This window comes from Camelina sativa, chromosome 20 (assembly GCF_000633955.1).
Source record: "Camelina sativa cultivar DH55 chromosome 20, Cs, whole genome shotgun sequence".
In the NCBI taxonomy this organism is placed as follows: Eukaryota; Viridiplantae; Streptophyta; class Magnoliopsida; order Brassicales; family Brassicaceae; genus Camelina; species Camelina sativa.
Window position 1 is genome coordinate 14,515,825 of NC_025704.1, and position 9,370 is coordinate 14,525,194.

At 33.5% G+C, this 9,370-nt stretch overlaps 2 protein-coding genes across 2 annotated transcripts; both read left to right on the plus strand.

Annotated features, from left to right (window-relative positions):
* LOC104770806 (GDSL esterase/lipase At4g10955) lies at positions 1,038–3,010 on the plus strand. The gene is made up of 4 exons (XM_010495260.2): positions 1,038–1,155; positions 1,305–1,457; positions 1,713–2,331; positions 2,525–3,010. The coding sequence occupies exons 2-4, from the start codon at positions 1,381–1,383 to the stop codon at positions 2,855–2,857; spliced, it is 1,029 nt and encodes a 342-aa protein (XP_010493562.1). The 5' UTR covers positions 1,038–1,155; positions 1,305–1,380; the 3' UTR covers positions 2,858–3,010.
* Positions 6,984–8,862, plus strand: LOC104770807 (GDSL esterase/lipase At4g10955). The gene is made up of 3 exons (XM_010495261.2): positions 6,984–7,324; positions 7,501–8,158; positions 8,294–8,862. Exons 1-3 carry the CDS (start codon positions 7,248–7,250, stop codon positions 8,798–8,800), a joined length of 1,242 nt encoding a protein of 413 aa, XP_010493563.1. The 5' UTR covers positions 6,984–7,247; the 3' UTR covers positions 8,801–8,862.

Below are 9,370 nucleotides of genomic sequence, written 5' to 3' on the forward strand. Positions count from 1 at the left end.
GAGAATGAAGCCGCCATGAGAGAAGACCCCTTGGACTTCCAAGAAAACTCTTCCATTCCCAGATCTGTGATTTCGCGACAACCACAAAGCTCCGACAAACTGAAACACATAGACCTAAACACTCATCCGGCAGATCTCCAGTGAAATCCCGATCTCTAATCGCAACAAAAGTTCCCAAAACCATTGATTCTCCTCCAGCAATCATCACCAGAGACCATAACCTCAAAATCAATCTCTCGTCCGTTCGATTCGCCGTAGATGACGACGCTTGGCCCATCACCAGCGAAGGGATGAAGATAAGTTACACCTTCAAACCAAGAAACGGAAGTACTAAGACCTAAAAGGAACTATGGAAGGATGTCGAAGAAAACCTAGGTCAAAATAGAGGGGAGGCTAGATATTTTTTCATTCTTTATTTGTGATAAAATGACTTAAGCGCTACTTTGTTGTTTTTGGGTTCGAAAAGTTAAATTAGCTTTCTGACTTTTGAGTTTCTAAGTGAAATTAGGGGAAAAAAGTGATTTTAGATTTTCGCTTATATAATTTTATTCTTAGCGTTTTAAAAATGTTTCTAGAACTTTATTTATTATAGCATTTACGAAAACTGCGCTATGTTTTCTGCTATCAATACTCATATTTCTTGTAGTGTCACTAGGCTTTATGCAGTAAATGTTTGAGATTGCATGTCTTGATTGATTATGTGAATTAGTCAATTGTGTGTGGCATGTAGTCCTAGAACATCATCTTATAAGGTTTTTGTAAGATTTAATAAGATTTTATAATCCTATTTTGTATAAAACAAAATTCATTAAAAAAAATTACTAACCAAACCAATTTCAGCAATATTATGTCTTTTGTTTTCTAAGAACTGTTGACTCGATAAATGTGTGAGCAAAGAAAAGTCCACAAATTAAACTTCCTCGACCACTCCTAAAACAGTCAAACTAGTACTATAGATTTATGACATCACTTTTATGCCTACGCCGCGTTACCTATTTGCTATTCCTCTATATATACCTAGGTTTGTTTCGCACAAATGAACATAAACTCTCTATTTCTTGTTTGATATATAGAAATGTATTTTTAGTGTACTTCATCATATCCGGTTAAATTCGATTAAATTCGACTTTCCAGAATCCAAACCAAATCAAAAAGGTACCTATGCTTTCATTAGATTCAATTCAGTTATAAATTTCACCAATTCTACTCTACACTTAAAAATTATTTGTAAATATGCTTTAGGTAATATTAATATATATATATATATATATCTGTTAGTTACATCCTATTTTTCTCGTATGCAGTACGCGGGGGGATTACAATTCTTACATATAAGTGATAAGAAGAATTTGAAGACGACGAAAGTGTGGATCCAAGCTGATGGGAATCTTCTTTGGCTCATCGCGCAGTGACGATTTAAGCCGTGATGGTCCCCCTCAAATTCCATCTTTTGAGTGGTAAATTTCGTTTCATCTAATACATTCCCCTTCAAAATTAGTACTATGATTATGAAATATTATTAATTATAACCAATGTAAATAAAAAATGAAACTCTAATACGTATTGTTTTTGGAAAGAAAAAAATAGTTTACGTCATTGATCAAACAAAAAATCTTTACCTCAATCCCCGATGTTTTCGATACCTGTCATTTCCTAGGGACGACATTTACTCGGATCGTTTCTATGGTCTGAATTGGTTCTGTTTCTAATAGGGACTGTTTGTACCACCGAACCTCATTGGTGTCGAGTTTGGTGCAAGGAGTTTACGCAATGGAACGAGACAGGCAAAACAACCGGAGTGGTTCCGAGTCATTAGCCACACCTTGGTGGGAGAGTTTCAACTTCACTTTAATCAAAGAATTTAGGGACGCAGTTGACGGCTCCATATACGGTGCTGTCTTCCAAAACGTGATCAATTATGAGATTACCCCCAACTCGATAGTACCTCCGCGTTACGTGGTTGCGTTACGCGGAACTGTCATAAGTATATCTACTTTAAACGATTTGAACTATATCGTCAATTTACCATTCGAGACCCTTTATGACGGGGAGAAGACTAAGCATGTCATTGGAGAAATCCGCTCTTTCGTGTCCAAACACGGAAACACAACTGTTTGGATCACCGGACACTCTCTAGGAGCTGGCCTGGCACTACTCGCGGGAAAGACCATGGCCATGTCTAGACTCCCCGTTGATGCTTACATCTTCAACCCACCTATCTCCTTGATTCCTCTAAAACAGTTCGGTTACAATGACACACTTAATTCTGCGTACCGACTCACCAGGGATATCTTCAAAGCTGGCATTGCGAAAGTCCTATCCTTTGATGAGGTATGATCTATAAAGTTTTCTTTTTTGGAAATTCCAGAAATTTCCCAATGGTATTTATAGTCCATAACAAACTTATCATTATACTTGTGGTACTTCACATATAATCTTTCCCATAACATGAAAAGCTTTATATAAATAATCCTTTAACGATATTTAAAATGTTATTCTCAATTCTTACCGCCAATTGTTACAGGATCAAGAAGGTCAACAATCTACGAATTTAGCTTCGTGGAGACCTCATTTGTTTGTGAACGAATCAGATCCAATATGCTCGGAATATATTGGTAATTTCGATCACATAGTCAATATGACTGAGGCGGGACTCGGAAAGATCGCGAGGTTGGCTGCTGGATACTCAGTTAGGCGTAAGTGTTTCGGAGGAGAAGAAACTTCACCAGATCATCTTCATTTTCTTCCATCGTACATTATGATTGTAAACAAGACTAAATTGTCGAACATTTATAATACTCATGGGATTCAGCAATGGTGGAATCATCAACAGTTTAAAGTGAGTTATTCATACTGATAATTCATTCATGGCTTTCAACGCTTCAGTCTTTTCTATTTCTTGTAAACTGAATAATTTGTTAAATTGTATATTTTAAAATGTTTCTTTTTCTTTGATAAAAATATGGTCAGGTACTGTTTGTACTTACAAAATAAAGTTATTTTATGTACACACGTGAAAAATTACAAGTATAACAAAAAAAAATTTGTTTCCAAATTTAGCACACTCTCTCTAAAGTTCTAAAAATAGCATTATGTTATTTTAAACTCTAAACACTAAATCTTATCCTCTAAAAATTTTACCCTAACTATAAAATAAACAATTCTCATAAATAACATTATAGTCAATCTAAATTTTTAAAAGATCTAGAAAATAACTAAAATTTTATAATTATATCAAATAGTGTTATTTTTTTAGGTTTGTGAATTAGATGTTATAATTGTCCATATGATATTTTCTAAATTTATTTATAAAATTTCTGACAGAAGGAAGAAATAAGTTAATATAAATTAAGGTTCACATCTTTTAAAATAAAAATATCAATTGAAACCTAAAATATGTTTTTAATAAACGTTCACTTTTGATAGAAGTGTTTCATTTTTTTTTTCTTGTTTTTAAGAATTTGGTGAATAAACCAAATTGATAATAAATAAATAATATCAATAAAATAGCACCAATTTATTTCTTTTAGAACATAAATAAATAAACATTTATTTGAATTAAGTACCTAAACAATACATTAAATTTCTTTTATTTGTGGTTTCCTGCGATTTAGTTTGTCAAATGTATATGCCAATCAAATTAAATTTCTAATATTATTTATGTTAGTTTCTCAGAGTCGTCTGGTTAAGTTATAAGTAATCTATTAGTTAGCTAAATAACCAAATTCTAGAACTAAATAATATGTTATACTGGAAATGGGTATTTGTAAAACAACAATGTTTCAAAATAAAAATCGTTTTTATGGAGAAAATAATAGGGTGCATCTAAATATATAATATATCATATGAAAGTGTAACGCATGTGTGTTAACTTATATATAGAACTAAAAACCGAAAATTTTTAAATTGAAACTTTAAAAAGGAGAGATCTACTTGAACTACTTCGGGTGACAAAAAGAGCCATTCTAGAGAGTGAAAATGTATGTCCTTTCAGACAAATTGCAGATTTTGGACATTACTCATATTGAATCTTGAAGTTGTCTAATTTGATTTGGAACTAAAAAACAGTCATTGGTTGTTGAATGAAGGAGCAATAACATACCAAGAGAGCCAAAATGAGTGTAACAACGACACATCCGATATTAATAGTTAACGTAAACAAGAACAGGGTCCAACATCATATGTATTCATCTGTTGTTGTTCAGGTATCATGAGGAATATTGTGCTGCCAACGAAACATTGGTCGTCTCTTCTTGTAGTTTTTAAAGAACAACAATTAATGTGGAAGCAGAAATGGCAAAATATTTTGTTAGATGTAAGACAATATCATTAGGTTCTTGCCAAAAGAAAGTCGTATATGTCAAAAGAAAGTAATATAACGCAGTTTCAGCTGCAGTAATCATGAAGAAATGCTATGAAACACTTCGGTTCTAGACGGAATGGAAAATTTTGACAAATTTATACCAATGATGATGATGATCATCATCTTTCAGATAAAAACCTCTGGATGGAACTTTCACGTAAACAATATCAAGGAGTAAAGCACGCATGCATGACCGTGTAATTACGGGAACCAGTAAGCATGAGAAGTCAAGGAAGAAGCACATGCCCGTGTAATTAAAGAGACCCTCCGAGCCATCTGCCTTTTTAAGATGTTACATATCCACCTTTTAAAATAATCAAATATTCTTTTCGACGTAATAATTAATCAAACGACATATGATAAAAAGAAGATTTACCACAGTTACTTTAATTCATGTTAATGAACACTTTATATGAAATGAATAAAAACGGTTAACTTAAAAAAAGACAATATAAAAAAAATCAATATTTATATTGAATGAAAACAGTCTCATAGTATAGAAGTTCAGACAACCATACTGACGGTTCTATTTTTTTTGGTCAACTGGTTTGTATTGATAATTAAACTGTTACACATGACTTGACTAGAGAAAAGTCATCGCAAAAAAAAATAAAAAGATCAGACCTTAATAAAATGAAGAAAGTTCAATCTTCACTTCTGGATCTCACATCCCAAAATTCTGTCTCTATTCGACATGCGGACCCTCGTAGTACAATAATACAGATAATACAAGATGGTGAAGTGAAAAAGAATATGGTCCTTGTAGTGCTGCAACTTGCTAATGATAATATATATCCTTCTACAAACAACCATATTATGTAACCAAAAATATAAATAATGCAAACCAACCCATGTGATCCCATAAAAAAAAATACAAAATTGTATATATTATTTTTATCAGCTAATAAATTTGAAATTTAATTTGGTATTAACGTCAGTAATTTCAGCAGTTGGGATATATCAATCTGGGTAAAGAAAAGAGAAAGCTTGGTTTCCACACTAACATCATCACATGTCATTTGACCAGGGTTCTTGGTGTTGTTCATCTCGGTCACAGGCTCTACGACCGAAGGTATTCATTGCTTGGTACTTGGTAGTCTTTTTCACTTTTATGGTGCTTCTCCTCGAACCTACGAAACATGTCTTTAGTGTATCGACGCTACCTTCCAATCAGGTTGATTATTTAGTTTGATTTCACTTGGAGGTGAAAAGTGACTGCTCTAGCTTTCCAACAATTTTAAAATCATCAAACTTTGAATGTTTCATAACTGTTTTGAAACGTGGTCATTGATATATTTTTACCAAAAAAATTTGTAATGACTGTTTGACGCCATAAATATTTGAAAATCATCTTACAAACCTTGAACTCATGTCAAACACTTGATAGTGTAATATTAAATTATGGTTTTTGCAAAATATCTCCAATTCGCTTTTTCGTAACTTTATCCTTTATCCCCAAAAAATGCATTTTTTTTTTGTCGGCAATGCAGATTATTTTATGAAATAAAAAATAATATGAAACTTAACCCTTATACATATTTTCTAAATTTTTTAATATCACTTACATTATACTTCTAAAATTTAAAAATTGGATTTGAACTCTTCAACGGCTTCGATTTGATATTTTATTTAAAAAAATTTTACAAACTTGATGGTGATAAAGATGAATTTTTTTTTTTGTGAACCATACATTAAGTCTAATCAGGAGAAATAAGTTTACAAAAGCAACTTATGAAAATTACAAAAACGAAAAATTTGACTTCACGAAATTGACATATATTTTTAAAAAATGGAAGATAAAGTTATAAAAAATGGCTACTTGGAGTTTTTTTTTTCAGAATAGCTAAAAAGGTAAAATATATTATCAGTACTATGTTTTCTGATGTTAAAGAATAATTAACTAAAAAAAAATCTTCTTCTTTTCTTTAACGAAGTTGATTTGAGTAAATGATATGAACAAAAGAAAATTCCAAAAACTATCCTTTTAATTTCCTCGACAGTCTAATCAGGAGGAAATAAATTTACAAAAGCAACTTATGAAAATTACAAAAGCAACTTTTAATTTCCTCGACAGTCGATATGAATTTATTTTTGTGAACCACACATTAAGTCTAATCAGGAGGAAATAAGTTTACAAAAGCAACTTATGAAAATTTCAAGAACGAGAAATTTGACTTCACAAAAATGACATGTATTTTTAAAAAATGGAAGATAAAGTTATAAAAAATGGCTACTTGAAGGTTTTTTTTTTCAGAATAGCTAAAAAGGTAAAATATATTATCAGTACTATGTTTTCTGATGTTAAAGAATAATTAACTAAAAAACTTTCTTTTTCTTTTCTTTAACGAAGTTGATTTGAGCAAATGATATGAACAAAAGAAAATTCCAAAAACTATCCTTTTAATTTCCTCGACAGTTCCTCGAACTAGTAAGACAAGTAAAGTATAACATATAATCCACCAACGACGACTTTTAAAACTACTAAAACAAGTGCAATAAAGATGTTCTATAAAAATTGAAATATTTCCTTATAACGTTATCACCATTCACCCAATTGAAAAGTGGATCCCATTTGATCAGACTGGTACGTCTCTACAGTCTCAAAGTCTCCGGACCCAAAATGTCTTCTTACTTGTAGTATCAATATAAACTCCTCATTAGTTCCTTACTTGTAGTACCAATATAAACTCCTCATTAGTTCCTTACTTGTAGTACCAATATAAACTCCTCATTAGTAGCAATATACTTGTAGTACCAATATATATAAAAGAAGAAGAACTCTTCAGTTTGTACCAATATAAGAGTTATAAATATAAATGTCTTCTTACTTGTAGTACCATTCGATTCTGATTGACCTGTACGAGCCTTTACGATAAAGAAAAAAATGGGGCGAGGACCGATGGCTTCAGATACAGATGATTTCTACACTTCTGGCCCATGCCATCTTACAGCTATTGATTGGTAACATTTTTATTTTTTATTTATTTATTTAGTATTCCTTTTAAAATAAATTGATGTAGAAAACAAATCATAGAACAGTTTCTATAATCAATATCGATGATACTTGCTTATTTTTTAATGTCAGTATCTATGCAGATTCTAGTATAACTGATTGTTTCTTATTTCATTGTAAATAGGAGCAATTCCCACCACCGAACCTCAGTGGTATCAAGTTTGGTAAATGGAGTGTACACATTAGAAAGGGACAGGCTTCTCAGCAGAAAAAAAAGGTTCAGGTACAAGCTTGGCTTGCGCCATGTTCTGAAACCACTAGCAGAGCCTTGGTGGGAGTTTTTCAATTTCGAATTGATGAAAACCTTGACCGACGATGACGGCTCCATTTACGGTGCCATATTCGAATACAAGAGCTACATCGTTAACCAAAATAGCCCACATGTGAAAGTTCCACATTACGTTATGGCCTTCCGCGGCACGGTTCTAAAAAAACGGACTTGGGAGTTTGATTTGAAACTTGACCTCCAATGTATCTTTAACACCCTTCATCAAGGTGGCAGGTCTAGGCACGCGGTTCAAGCAGTTCGTAGTATGGTGGACAAACATAGCCAAAAAGATATATGGCTCGCTGGACACTCTTTGGGAGCTGCACTAGTGTTGCTGGCTGGAAAGACCATGACTAGTGCTGGATTCTTCCTCGAAAGTTACATATTCAACCCACCCATCTCGTCTATTCCTCTAGAGCAGATACCTGGAGGAAAATATCTTAAAGATGTGTTTCAAACCGCCAAGAGTGTCGTCAAAGGCACCATAGCCATGACCTTAACCCATCTACTGCAGGTAAATTGAAATCATCTGTAAGAGTCAAGATAAATGGTTCAATTAACTATGGCAGTTCATTCATTATTAGTCACAGTTTCATTCATTTTAGAGTTGATTTTCTTACAAGAAACCGTATGTCTTAAATTATTACAGGGTCAAGAAGAGTACAATACAAAAACAGCATCGTGGATACCTAATTTATATGTGAACCCAAAAGATCCAATCTGTGCAGGATATATTGATTATTTCAGACGCAGAGACTTCATGTCTGAGATTGGTGCAGGCCAAATAGAGAGATTTGGTGCTAGAAACTCAGTTAGAAGTCTATTGGTCGGAATAATAAGAAGATCACCCTCGGATTTGTCAAAAGAACCTCTTCACCTTCTTCTATCAGCAGATATGACTGTGAACAAGAACAAACCAACTAAGTCTACCACAGCTCATGCGCTTCACCAGTGGTGGGAGAAAGACACGGCCATGAGGGAAAACTGGGAAAGCTGCTGCATTAGGCCTTACCATGATGGACAGTTGACCCTAGAATTTTACTCGGTATTAGTTTTACTGATCATACAAGTGGCAGCAGATGGAAATGTTGAGTTTCACCACCGTCTCAAACTATTTGTAAACCTTGTTCTAAATTTTTTATTAAAATTTTACTAGATATGTTATGTTTAAATTCGATTTTCATACCAATTTGAGAAAACTTTACAGTTTACACCCAATTCGAGAGTGGATCTTTTTTTTTTTTTTTTTCTGATAATGAAAGTGGAATATTTCTTAGGAACGACTGTAACGCCCCCGAACCGTCCTATGACCACGAAGGCCGTCGGATAGCCACGGGACGCCACTTGTAGAATTGCGCCGAGGTAATCCGGCCGAGGGACGGAAGCTGCAGACTTCCCGACCGGTCCTCCCTAGCACAATTCCACCCGCAACCGAGGTTACTTAGGCTTTGCAACCCTCGCGGCCTGGTGCGTTGTGTTAGCCCGGACTAGGCCTAGTATCATTTGCAACTTGCCATGCTTTCCTGAAAACCGAATATATATTACTTTAATAAAATAATTCATCAAAAATAAATTATTAAAGCAATATATAAAGATAGTCGGAAAACTTTACACTTATTTGTTTAAGAAAATATAGGGTTTTACAAGAAATACAAGAAAACCCTATCCGGTACCCTAACGTTTGCTCCGGCTCTAGACTCACTTAAGCTTCCCTGCAAGACCAAAA

Excerpts from the sequence above, each read along its gene's own strand:
- LOC104770806 (XM_010495260.2), top strand. The coding sequence starts at position 1,381 with ATGGGAATCTTCTTTGGCTCATCGCGCAGTGACGATTTAAGCCGTGAT. Across the intron at positions 1,458-1,712 it reads CAAATTCCATCTTTTGAGTG|GGACTGTTTGTACCACCGAA; the intron begins GTAAATTTCGTT and ends TGTTTCTAATAG. Across the intron at positions 2,332-2,524 it reads AAGTCCTATCCTTTGATGAG|GATCAAGAAGGTCAACAATC; the intron begins GTATGATCTATA and ends CAATTGTTACAG.
- LOC104770807 (XM_010495261.2), top strand. The coding sequence starts at position 7,248 with ATGGGGCGAGGACCGATGGCTTCAGATACAGATGATTTCTACACTTCT. Across the intron at positions 7,325-7,500 it reads CATCTTACAGCTATTGATTG|GAGCAATTCCCACCACCGAA; the intron begins GTAACATTTTTA and ends CATTGTAAATAG. Across the intron at positions 8,159-8,293 it reads CCTTAACCCATCTACTGCAG|GGTCAAGAAGAGTACAATAC; the intron begins GTAAATTGAAAT and ends AAATTATTACAG.